The sequence below is a fragment of the Pteropus alecto genome, unplaced genomic scaffold (assembly GCF_000325575.1).
Source record: "Pteropus alecto unplaced genomic scaffold, ASM32557v1 scaffold88, whole genome shotgun sequence".
Lineage (NCBI taxonomy): Eukaryota > Metazoa > Chordata > Mammalia > Chiroptera > Pteropodidae > Pteropus > Pteropus alecto.
The window spans coordinates 3,959,838-3,972,140 of record NW_006494611.1 but is presented as its reverse complement, the minus strand read 5'-3'; the positions used below and the strand labels follow the sequence as shown (position 1 = coordinate 3,972,140).

General features: G+C 37.4%; 1 protein-coding gene across 5 annotated transcripts in view; it reads left to right on the top strand.

The window, feature by feature from the left end:
* IGF2BP2 (insulin like growth factor 2 mRNA binding protein 2) overlaps window positions 1–12,303 on the top strand; it is a 149,826-nt gene that overhangs the window by 119,267 nt on the left and 18,256 nt on the right. For 4 of the 5 annotated variants that reach the window (XM_025042242.1, XM_025042240.1, XM_025042243.1 and 1 more), the window contains 3 exons: window positions 6,373–6,495; window positions 6,872–7,007; window positions 9,357–9,485. In XM_025042242.1, coding sequence (XP_024898010.1) covers window positions 6,373–6,495; window positions 6,872–7,007; window positions 9,357–9,485 — 388 coding nt within the window. The remainder of the gene's footprint in view (window positions 1–6,372; window positions 6,496–6,871; window positions 7,008–9,356; window positions 9,486–12,303) is intronic. The other variant, XM_025042241.1, reaches the window with a different exon arrangement.

The following is a 12,303-nucleotide window of genomic DNA, read 5'->3' as shown; positions in this document are numbered from 1 at the left end:
TGGAGAATTCCCTCAATTTTTGTATGTCTGGAAAGGTCTTTATTTCTTCTTCGTATCTAAAGGAGAGGTTAGCTGGACACATTATTCTTGGCTGGTAGTTCCTTTCACTTAATAGTTTGAATATTTGATTCCTCTCCTTTCTGGCTTATAAGGTTTGTGCTGAGAAGTCCAACAATAATCTAATGGGTTTTCCTTTATAGGTTACTGTCTTTTCCCTGGCTGCCCTTAGAATTCTGTCTTTGTCATTGATTTTGATAATTTTTATATGATGTGTCTTGGTGAAGGCTTTTTTGGGTTGAGATAATTGGGTATTCTGTTGACTTCTTGAATTCTAAGCTCCAGCTCATTCCTTAGATTTGGGAAATTCTCAACAACTGTTTGTCAGAAAATGCTTTCTAATCCTTGCTCCTTTTCCTCTCTTTCGAGAATTCCCATTATTCTTATGTTTCCTCTCCAGATGTTATCAGTTAGTTCTTGTATTTCTCTTTCATTATTTTTCATTCTTCAGTTTCTCTCTTCTTCTTTCTGATTTATTTCTAGATTTCTGTCTTCAATATCACTGATCCTTTCCTTCATTTGATCGACTCTATTTCCTAAGCTTGTTATTTCATTTTTCATCTTTTGCAGTGTGTTCTTTATCTCCAGAAGGTCTATTTCATTCTTTTTGAGGATTTCAATCTCCTTGCTAAAGAACTCTGGTCATCTAGTTGTTTTTTCAATTCCTGAAATTGTTGATATGATTTGTCTCAGATCTTACTGAGTTTTTTCAGTAGTATCATCCTGAATTCTCTGTCATTTAAGTCACATATTTCTATGTCTGTAAGCCTATTTTCTAGAGATTTTTCTCTTTCTTTCCGAGAAGCCTTGTCACCTTGGTTGTTCATGGTGTTTAATGGACTATTTCTCCGCCTTGGCATTAATGGAAGTGTGTTCTGCTTATTTTTTTCCAGAAAAAAGATTTAATATATGATGGTCCCTAGCCTGTTGGAAAGAAGGTATTTTTCTTTTGGTTTCCAGTAGGTGGCATCTAAATCTCTTGGATCTCTGCTTTATATAAAGTCTTGATAATTTCTTTTTTTTTCTTTGTAGGTGTTTAATCATGCTGGCTACCCTTAGTCTTAGTTCCTGTCAGTGTTAGCGACAGTTTTGGTAGTGTTTGCTCAAGTTCCCCTGGGGCTTTGTGGTGATCGGTCTCAGAGGGTATGGAGGGAGGGGCCCTCTGGGTTGGGGATTGGGGGTTGTGGCTCAGCCTCAGTTTTGCAACCGTGGCTGGTAAAGATCAACTCTTATTTCTCTGCCATCCTTGCTTTTCTGCCATACAGTTTCTCTGCCTTCTGCCCTGAGGACTGGGCACTACCGCCAGCAGCGTAGACCTCACAGCACTCTCAGGCAGGGCTGATCAGGGAAGTTGCTGCTCTTTCACCCCTCCCCCTTCTCCTTCAGGGAGCTCCAACTATGAGAGGCAGCCTGACACCTGGGGTTCTGACCTGTGGTAGCTCTTATGCGCAGATCCCATCCTCAGACATGCTGGTGTGCAGTTTGGGTGTTTTTTGTTGAGTTTTAGATGTTCAGCTTATTGTTGTTTCAAGGGAAGAGATCTGGGGACGTCTCTCACTCTGCTTGTTTAATTCAGTCTCCTTTATTTTCATTTCTGACGATTAGGGATGTTGAACATCTTTTTCATGCTTGTTGGCATTTGTATATCATCTTTGGAAAAACGTTTATTCAAGTCCTTTGTACATTTTTTAAACAGGTTATTTGATTTTTTTATTGTTGAATTGTAGGAGTTATTTATATATTCTGGATATTAATCCCTTATCAGATATATGATTTGTAGATATTTACTTCCACTCCATAGACTGTCTTTTCAATCTCTTGATTGTGTCCTTTGATGCACAAGTTTATTTTTGCTTTTTTTTTTTTCAGATTTATTATTTGCCTGTTTTTGGTGTCATATGCAAGAAGCCATCACAAAATCCAGTGTCATGAAATTTTTTTCACTGTTTTCTTCTAGGAATATTATGGTTTAATGTTTTACATTTAAGTCTTTAATTTATTTTTAGTTAATTTTTGTACATGGTATAAAATAAGAGTCTAGCCTCATTCTTTTACATGTGGATATCCAGTTTTCCCAACACTATTTACTGAAGAGACTACTGTCCTTTCCTCATTGTGCAGCATTGGCACCCTTGTCGATAACCATATATGTGAGGGTTTATTTTTAGGATTCTATTTCTTTGGTTTATTTGTCTTGATGCCAGTACCACACTGTTTTGATTAATATAGCCTTGTGTAATATGTTTTGAAATCGGGAAATGTGAGTCCTACAACTTTGCTCTTTTTCAAAATTGTTTTGACTATCCAGAGTCCCTTGAGATTTCATACAAATTTTATAATGAATTTTTCTATTTCTGCAAAAACTGCTATTGGAATTTTGATAGGCATTGCATTGCATTCAGAGATCACTTTGGGAAGTATGAACATCTAAACAATATTAAGTCTTCCAGTCTATGAATGTAGGATGTCTTTCCATTGGTTTCTGTTGTCTTTAATTTTCTTCAGCAGTGTTTTGTAGTTTTCAGAGTATAAGTCTTGTACTTCCTTGGTTAGATTTATTCCTAAATGTTTTATTCTTTATAATGCTGTTGTAAATGGAATTATTTGTTTAATTTACTTTTAAGATTGTTCATTTTAGTGTATAGAAACACAACTGATTTTTGTGTGTTGATTGTATATCCCATGACATTACTGAATTAGTTTATTAGTTATAATAAACTTTTTGTGGAATCTTTAGGGATTTTTACATATAAGAAGATCATGTGAATGGAGATAATTTTACTTCTTCCTTTCCAATTTTGATGCTTTTTATTTTCTTTTCCTTAACTTATTGCTCTGGCTAGGACTTCCACTACTATGTTGGATAGAAGTGGTAAGAGCAGGCATCTTTGTCTTTTTCCTGATCTTAGAGGAAAAGGTTTTAGTCTTTCACCGTTGAATATGACCACTGTGGGCTTTTCGCAAATGGCATTTATTATGTTGATGTAGTTTCCCTTCTATTTCAAGATTGTTGAGTGTTTTTATCATGAAAAGGTGTTAAATTTTATCAAGTGCTTTTTCTGTCAGTTGAGGTGATTATGTGGGTTTTGTCCCATGTATTGCTAAGGTAGTGTATTATATTGATTGATTTTCATATGGTGAACCATTGCATTACAGCAATACATTTCACTGGGTCATAGTGTATACTCCTTTCTATGTGCTTTCAAATTCAGTTTGCTAATATTTTGTTAAGAATTTTTGCATCACTATTCTCATCGGGGATATTGGTCAGTAGTTTTTTGTTTTGTTGAGGTGTCTTTGTTTGGCTTTGGTATTAGAATAAAGCTGGCTTCATAGAATGAGCTTGGAAGTATTCATGCCTCTTCAGTTTTTTGGAAGAGTTGGAGAAAGATTGGTATTGCTTCTTCTCCAAACGTTTGGTAGAATCCTTCAGGGAAGCCATCTGGTCCTGGGCTTTTCTTTGTTGGGGGGTTTTTGATTATTCTCATTCAATTTCCTTACTTGTCATTGGTCTGTTCATATTTTCTACTCATGTTTCAATCTTGGTAGTTTTTGTGTTTCTAGGAATTTATACATTTCTTCTAGGTTATCCAATTTGTGTGTAACCGTTCATGGTATTCTCTTAAAGTCATTTTTATTTCTGTGGCATCAGTTGTAATGCCCTCTTTCATTTCTGATTTTATACATTTCAGTGTTTTCTCTTTTTTCTTAGTTAATCTAGCTAAGAGTTGATCTTTTCCAAAAAACCGTAACTCTTAGTTTCATTGATTTTTTTTCTTTTGTTTTTCTGTTCTCTTTTTTGCTTATTTCTTCTCTAATCTTTATTATTTCTATCCTCATGCTAGCTTTAGGTTTAGTTTATTCTTTTTCTAATTTCTTGAGTTGTAAAGTTGTTTATTTGAGATTTTCCATTTTGTTTTTTAAATCCATTCAGTCAGTCTATGTCTTTTGATTGGGAAGTTTAATCCCTTAGCATTTAAAGTAGATACTAATAAGGAAGGGCTTACAGTTGCTAGTTTGTTTATTTGTTTTCTATACATCTTGTAGCTTTATTGTCCCTCTTGTCCTCTCTTACTGCCCTCCTTTGTGTTTTTGGTTTGGGTTTCTTTCTTTTTTTTTTTTTAAGTGATATGCTTTGATTTCTTTTCATTTCTTTTTGTGTATATTCTCTGGATGTTTTTTTGTGGTACTATTGCAGTTACATAGACATCTTAAAATTATAGCGATCTATTTTAAACAAATAACAACTTCAATTGCATTCAAAATTCTCCTCCTTTACAACTCCATCCTCTACTTTGTTATTGATGTCACAAATTATTCTTTATGTATTATATACCCATTAACATAGTTAATCATTTTTGTTTTCATCATTTAAATTTTTTAATCAAAGTTACCAAAGTGCAGGTTAGTGTATTTGTGTTTATTTTTATTAGCAAATCTTATATTTTCATGTGGCTTTGTGTTGCTATCTATTGTCCTTTCATTTCAACTTAAAGGATTCCCTTTAGCAATTCTTTTAGAGCAGGACTAACAGTAATGAGCTCCCTCAGCCTTTGTTTATCTGGGAAGGTCTTAATTTCTCCTTCATTTGTGAAGGACAGTTTTGCCAGATATAGTCTTCCTGGTTGACAGTTTTTTCTTTCAGCAGTTTGAATGTATCAACCCATCAATAATATTATGGAAACTCCTAGGTATATTACTAATCACTTTTCTCTTTTCTGCTTTCAGGATTCTTCTTTTTCTTTCTTTCTTTCTTTTTTTTTAAATTAGACACTTGGATTATAATGTGTCTCAGTGTGGTTCTCTTTAGATTTATCTTAGTTGGAAGTTTTTGAGCTTCTTGAATCTATGTGTTCATTTCTTTCCTCAGATTTGGAAAATTTTCCGTAGTTCTTTCTTCAAATAAGCTCTCTGGCCCTTCTCTCTCTTCTCCTCGTGGATTGCCATGATATGTATGTTGAGCCACTTGATAGTGTCCCATAAGTCCCTTAGCCTTTCTTTTCTTCATTCTTTTTTATCCTCTGACTTGATGATTTCAAATGACCAGTCTTCACATCTGTTGATTCTTTCTTCTGCCTGTTCATGTCTATTGTTGAACCTTTTAAATGAATTTTTCAGTTCAGTTATTGTATTTTTCAGCTTTATTATTTCTGTTAGGTTGTTTTTTATAGTTTACATCTCTATGGATCGTCTCATTTTTTTTCATGCATCATTTTTCTGATTTTGTTTAGTTGTCTGTGTCCTCTTTGAGGTCATTGAGTATCTTTATGACATTTTAAATTCTTTTTCAGATAGCTCATAGATCTGCATTTCTTTAGGGTCAGCTTCTGGAGTTTTATTTTGATTATTTGATTAGTTCATATTTCCGTGTTTTTTTTGTATGCCTTGTAATTTTTTTGGTGGGATTTGGGCATTTGAAAAAACTACCTTTCGCGGTTTTTACATATTGGCTTCATTTGAGGGAAGACCTTCCTTCACTCATCAGCCTGGCTGCAGGTTCTAGATCTCACAAACCTTTTTTGATCCCTTTCACCCCCTGTCTTCTGATTGTGGAACTGCAGCCCTAGATACTGTTTACCTCTGTTTTCAGCAGCTTCCAAACTCTGGTGCCAGTCTAGTCAGCACTCCAAGATAGGCAAGACAGAAAACAATCCCTCGGGCAGCCTCCAGACAAGCCAAAATGTTGGATTCATGGTCTAGTCTTTTGTTTCATTTTTTAAGGGAGGATCTCTGGGGTAGAGAATTGCTTCTCAGTTGCCCCTTGCTATCTGATGTAGGAGAATGAGCATGAATAGGCATGCCAGATACTGCAGTTTTTCTTCCCCTTTTTCTGGAATCTCTTCTTGGTTTTATAATAGCCTGGGTGCTGTAGCTTCTCAGCTGATCTCTAGAGTTCTCAGAGAGGTATTCTAATCTGTCTGTTGTTGTTACTTTAGTGTCTCTGTGGGAGTAAGAGGCCCTGAAGTTTTCTAGTCTGCCATCTGACTAATGTCATTATCCCTTGTGCCTTTTCAAGAGCAAGGAAAACCTTCCTAAAGTCACCCAACAGACTTCTCCTTATACCTCATTGACTAGACCTGCCATATGGACTTACTTCCAACCAGTCACAATGAGGGAGTATAACTATCATGGATTGGCTTACATTAATTTATGCACTGGGATTAGTGAGGGACTCAGCTTCTCATAAAGCCCATGACCACTTGGTACCTGAACAAATGTCTTCTATTCTATTTGTAATTAAAAATAGGGTTATAGCTCTAGGGAGGCAACTACTGTGTCCATCTTAAATGTTAAATTGTTGATTGTCTTTTTTAGAGCTGAAGAGATTCCTCTGAAAATCTTGGCCCACAATGGCTTGGTTGGAAGACTTATTGGAAAAGAAGGCAGAAATTTGAAGAAAATTGAACATGAGACAGGGACCAAGATAACAATCTCATCGTAAGCCACTCATTCAAATTAATTGTGCCCAATGATGGAGAATTCGAGCATTCTGACATGTTCTGCTCATTCATCTGCTTTTCTCTAAAATGGGAATGTAATCATAAGTGATAGAATTATCTCCAATACCATCAAAACAAGTACATAAATAGTTACCAGTCAAACATTTTTTACTACGGGCATGATCTAAGTCACTACAAAGGTTTCAGATGAGGTGGCGGGTATTCTGTACACAGCGTGTGGTAAGGAAACCCAGTCTTCTCCCCACCTTCTCCACCAAGACTTATGTTTGATTCTCCAAGACTTATGTTTGATTCTCCAAGATTTATTTTTCCTTTTGAAAAAAGGAAATTTTTCTCTTTTTCCTGGTGGCCAGCTTGCAGGATTTGAGCATATACAACCCTGAAAGAACCATCACTGTGAAGGGCACAGTTGAGGCCTGTGCCAGTGCTGAGATAGAGATTATGAAGAAGCTACGTGAGGCCTTTGAGAACGATATGCTGGCTGTTAATGTAAGTGCCTGATGCTTTCTTCTGCTGGTTTTCACATGTGTTTTCAGGCAGGACCCAAGCCTCTCTAAGAAAAACTATCATTCAGAAAGTGAAGAAGCACCTTAGAACAGGTATACAGTTATTCCTGCCTTCTTAGGGCAAGGGCATTCAAATAATCAGGAGATCAACTAGTAAATTATGATGAACACACTGGACAATAATGTGAAGCCATTAAAATCATAACATTGAAGATTTTAAAAAGATCTTCAATTGCCTATGATATAATGTTAACTGAGAAAAGAATATATAAAAGTATATATAACTGGGATTACAGTTTTATAAAATATGGATCAAAGTGCCTGAGAGGCTACGTGTAAAAAAATAGCTGGTATGTTGAGAAAGTGGGAGTTTTTTTTACTTTCCAATTTTAAAAATATATACTTTAAAATTAACTTCTGATTGTCATCTCTTGCTCTTTTAGCTTGCCCAATAAATATTATCAACCTCCTTAGCTCTGATACTTTTAATAGACAGATTTGGGTTTATCCTTCCTGTTATTACTACCTAGTTCCCACTTTATAATGGAGAGACACCAGTCTGGCATCAGAAATCTTAAAAATATTTGTCCAATATTTGGCAAAGCCCAAGCTCAGTTTAGAGCAGTATTATGACTTCTGTGACTTCTCTATATATTTTGTAACATATACAAAAGAGAAAAGGAGACTATGATAAGCCCTCATATTTCCATAATCTAGCTTCAGCAGTTATCACCTCTTGGCCTGTTATATTTTATCTGAACCTTCATTCTACCTCCCATTTCCCTGGAATGACCTTGAAGGAAATCCCAGACCTGGTAACATTTCATAGAGAAATAAGTGCTTACAAAGAGCTAATGTAAATTAAACCCCTTTCCCTCACTGCAGCGTTTCCACAGTACCCTCTTACTCAAGTTACTGCTCTATGTCCCACGTTAGCAGCCCACATTACACAGTAATTATGGGACATGATGATAAGACTCCAGTATGATCTTCTTTCCCCATTTGTGTGTATTTGTCTGTGGAAGTATCATCCAGTGATTTCTTTTTCTTCTTTTGGGCTCTTGACATCTTATGATAAACATCCCTTTCTGTAAACACCCAGAAAAGCTACAAAAGAGTCTGGGTGCTCCAAACATCCTCACCTGAGTATTTCACTTGGATTCATTCACATCTATACCAAAGTCATGTCTTGACAGATGAATAACAAAACTACTAGATGTTATATATCAAATGGGATAAAGGTTAGGGATCCCAGCTCTACTCTTCCAAACATTCTAAAAGAAGATAAGTTCACTAGGTGACCCTAGCTACAGATAAGAAAACAGGAAGTTAGAGAACTGTTTAGTGTTTGGGCAGGGGGAGAGTGGACATAGGCCAGGGCAGGTGGCTACATCTCTCCGCCTTTGAAGGGCTGTGTAGTTAAAACTTTACTCTAGCTTATGTGTTTAAATGTAAAACAAGCAAGAGATTTGATCACGAAGCATCCCCATGTTTAAATGTAAAACAAGCAAGAGATTTGATCACGAAGCTGGCAACTAAATGGTCAAAAAGCAAAAGTGAAACATCCCGAATCTGGATAATGGAGTTTATACATGTGGCGTCCTAGTGAAGGGTCTAGTCTTGGATAGAGTTATAAAAAACTGTAAATCTAATATGTTTTAAACTTATCTAGTCAACAAATATTTATTGAGTACTTACTATGTACCAGGCACCAAGCATACAACACTAAGACAATCTCTGTCCATAAGGAAATGAAAGGAGAAGAGGCAAATACACAGGTGGTCCACATACCATGTGATGATTGCTATTTTAAGGAAACATAAGACTGTTAGGAGAGCACAGAAAGGGCATTTGAGCCGAGACCTTTGGGGTGAGAGAAGGCTTCCTGGATGAGGGGACACCTAAGCTCAGGTGAAACCTATAAGATGAGTAGGACTTAGCCAGGTGAGAAGGGAGAGAAGCATATTCCTTTCAGAGTAGATAAAGTGCACAGGGGCCTAGAGGTGAGAGAAGAGTAGGGTTGGGCAGGATGGAGGTGAGGAGTTGGCCGGAGAGAGGCTGATGAGGTGGCCATCTCCAGGAAGAGCCTCATTTGCTGTGTTAAGATGTGTAGATACTCCCAAGGGTGGCAGAGAAGCTTTGAAGGAATTCCGTGGTCAGGCTGAGGTTTGGAGAGCCCACCCTGGCAGCAGGGTAGGGAAGAGGTCCACGGGGCTAGGGTGGAGCTCATCAGGAGATAACTGGTGCCATCCAGATGAGATGGAGGTTCACCCAGGCAAGCTGGGACTCTCTGGTCTCTTCCCCTCATCTTTTTCTCCATTTCTGTTCCTAGCAACAAGCCAATCTGATCCCGGGGTTGAACCTCAGCGCACTTGGCATCTTTTCAACAGGACTGTCCGTGTTGCCTCCACCAGCAGGGCCCCGAGGAGCTCCCCCCGCTCCCCCCTACCACCCTTTCGCTGTAAGTAGCTCAGCGTTCAGAGATTTGCTCATGCTCTGGGTACCTCCAGGCAGCAGTATGACTCTGCTATGTGGAATCGGAACTAAAGCTTTAATTTGGAGGCCATACTCATAGTGATGGTAGGATGAATCCAACATTTCTTAGGACTTCCTCCTAATGGACAGATTAACATTATTCAATCACTCTCTAAATATGTGTTTTTAAACATAATGTATGTCATACCTAGGAAGGAAAGAAACTATTAGCAAAGCCATTAACTAGAAGCCTATTTATTATAAAAAAGGATTTGTTAGCTCAAAAAATAATCTTCATGAGTATTGTTCATTTATTAAAACATTTGGAGAGGGGTGGCTCCATAGTGTAATGGTTAGCACGTCTGCTTTACACGCAGAAGGTCCTGGGTTCGTGTCCCAGGTGGAGCCATGGACCAATCCCCGGGTTCGCCAGGCTCCCCGAGTGCACCAGGGGTGCCAGGACCCCCGCCACGAGTGTGCGGGAGGAGACGCCCAACCTTCAGAGATCCAGTTCTTGAGAGGAAATGACAACATCCATAGGTCAGGGGTAGAAGTGGAGCGGGGGAATTAAAGGGGGCAAAAAAAAAATTTGGGTACTTAGATGACTCTTGGAGATGTATACATTTATAAACATTTATATATATATATGTACATATATATATAAAATTCTCACCTATTATTTTTAATGTTTTATTAATAGGTAATTTTTAAAAGAAAATAATACACAGTATTTGTTTTGAAATTTTTAGCACAATGCCTGGGATTTAGTAGGTTCTCAATAAGTATTTATTGTTTGAATTATAATTAATAACAGAAGAAGAAATGTTCCCATCCATAAGCATTATTCAGGATCAGTACATTACCAGGTTGGGGTTTAGGGTACTTGACAGCTTTTTTCTTTTAATTTCTAATTCTTTTCCACACATACAGCTTATTTTTTAAGCAAATTTCCTTACCCCAATGTTTATACTGTTTAAATGGGAAGAATCAGGTTAGTGAGGTTTACTTTAGCCATTCCTTTCTTTTGAAAGGTGGTCTTTGGTGTAGGTGTTGCAGTGAGAGAATTCCCAGTTCTCGGGGTTGTATGTAGAGAGACAGGATGAACCCACTGTGCTGTTTTGCCAGCAAAATACAGATATGAATTGATACCTACGTCCTTAGTCACAAGAATATGCACATCATGCAGTCTTGTTTATGTATAGATCTTCTGAATCTTCATACCATTAGTCACAAGAATATACACATCATGCAGTCTTGTTTATGTATAGATCTTCTGAATCTTCATACCATTTCTTTAGAGTGATATCCATTTTCCCTTAGAGGCTAGGGCCCAATATTGAGCCGTGTGTGTGTGTGTGTGTGTGTGTGTGTGTGTGTGTGTGTGTGTGTGTGTGTGTGTTAGGAGGTGTACATTTGTATGTGTAGCTGGAGATGTGGCAGGAGGGATTGTGGCAGCTGTTACAGTCATGTGGCTGCTCCAAGGAGCGAGAACTGCTCCAAGAGGTGCACATCCCCCAATCTTTGCTGTAAGATTTGAGAATGACCAAGATTGACACAATTCAATGGCACTGAGACACATCTCATTTCTTAGGAGAAAGACTGTATATACTGCCTACAAAAGGTGACCTAAAGCCAGGCCACTCTCTCAATCTGAGTAACATAAATGGTGGGGAAAAAGGTATAAAACAGAACAGTTCTAAAATTGATAATCTAAAATAGGGGACAGCAAACTACAGCCTATGGGCCAAATGTAGCCACTTATTTTGTAAATAAAGTTTTATTGGAACACAGCTATGACTTTGTTTCCATATTGTGTATTTGCTTTCTTGCCATGTTGGCAGAGTTGAGTAGATGCGATAGAAATTCTATGACCTGCAAAGCCTAGAATATTTATTTGACTCTTTACAGAAAAAGTTTATAGATATCTAAACTAAAACAAGAGGAAAAGTTTTCATGTGATTGCAGAATCTTTTCTAAAATTGAAAATTGGTTTTACCAGTTAAAAAGCTTCCTTTACATCTGAGATTTTTACTGAAACAGTAGAATAACCATTTTACTAAAATATGTATTTTCCTGTTCTTTTTTAAAATAGATCTTAAATAAAATTTCATTTTTAAGCTAAAAGCCATATAGTTCTGATCTTGATCCTGCAGATCAAGGTTAGATTCTAATCCAGAGCACACAGTTCCCTCAGCTCTCTACAACAGTATAGCTCCTGTAGACAGCTCCCTGGGTCAGCTGCAGAGCACAGGGCCAAGGTGTGGAGGTAACTGGCCATCACTACGCTCCTGTGCAGGACCTGGGACAGGGCCCCAAAGTCCTACCTGCAGAGTCTGCACTGCAGGCTTATGGGCTTCCCTGGTGGGCCCAGGCCTCCATAGAAGGACTCGGTAGTGTGGGGTGATGGGCATACTTTAAATACTTATAAAATACTGTTTTCCTGTCACGTAGGCATTTGGATCTCCAGGAACTAGGGTATTTATTTATTTTTTGTTTTGTTTTGCTTTTATATATCACGAAACACTAGTGCTTTTGCTCTTGGCACTAAAAGCTCAGGAAGTCCGTCTACCTCCTTATAGCTGGCTCGCACATGTGTGGATTGGTCTCTAACCTCTAAAATTTATAATGCATTTGTGTATATATGAAAACTATCATTTTTTATTATTTTCTGGTTATAAAAGTAATACATGCCTAGTATTTAGAAGCAAATAATACAGGAATATGGAAAGTGCTAGGTTGTTTTAATCTAGAAGTGATCAATGTATTCAGGTATATGAGTGTGTGTATATATATATTTATGTTAT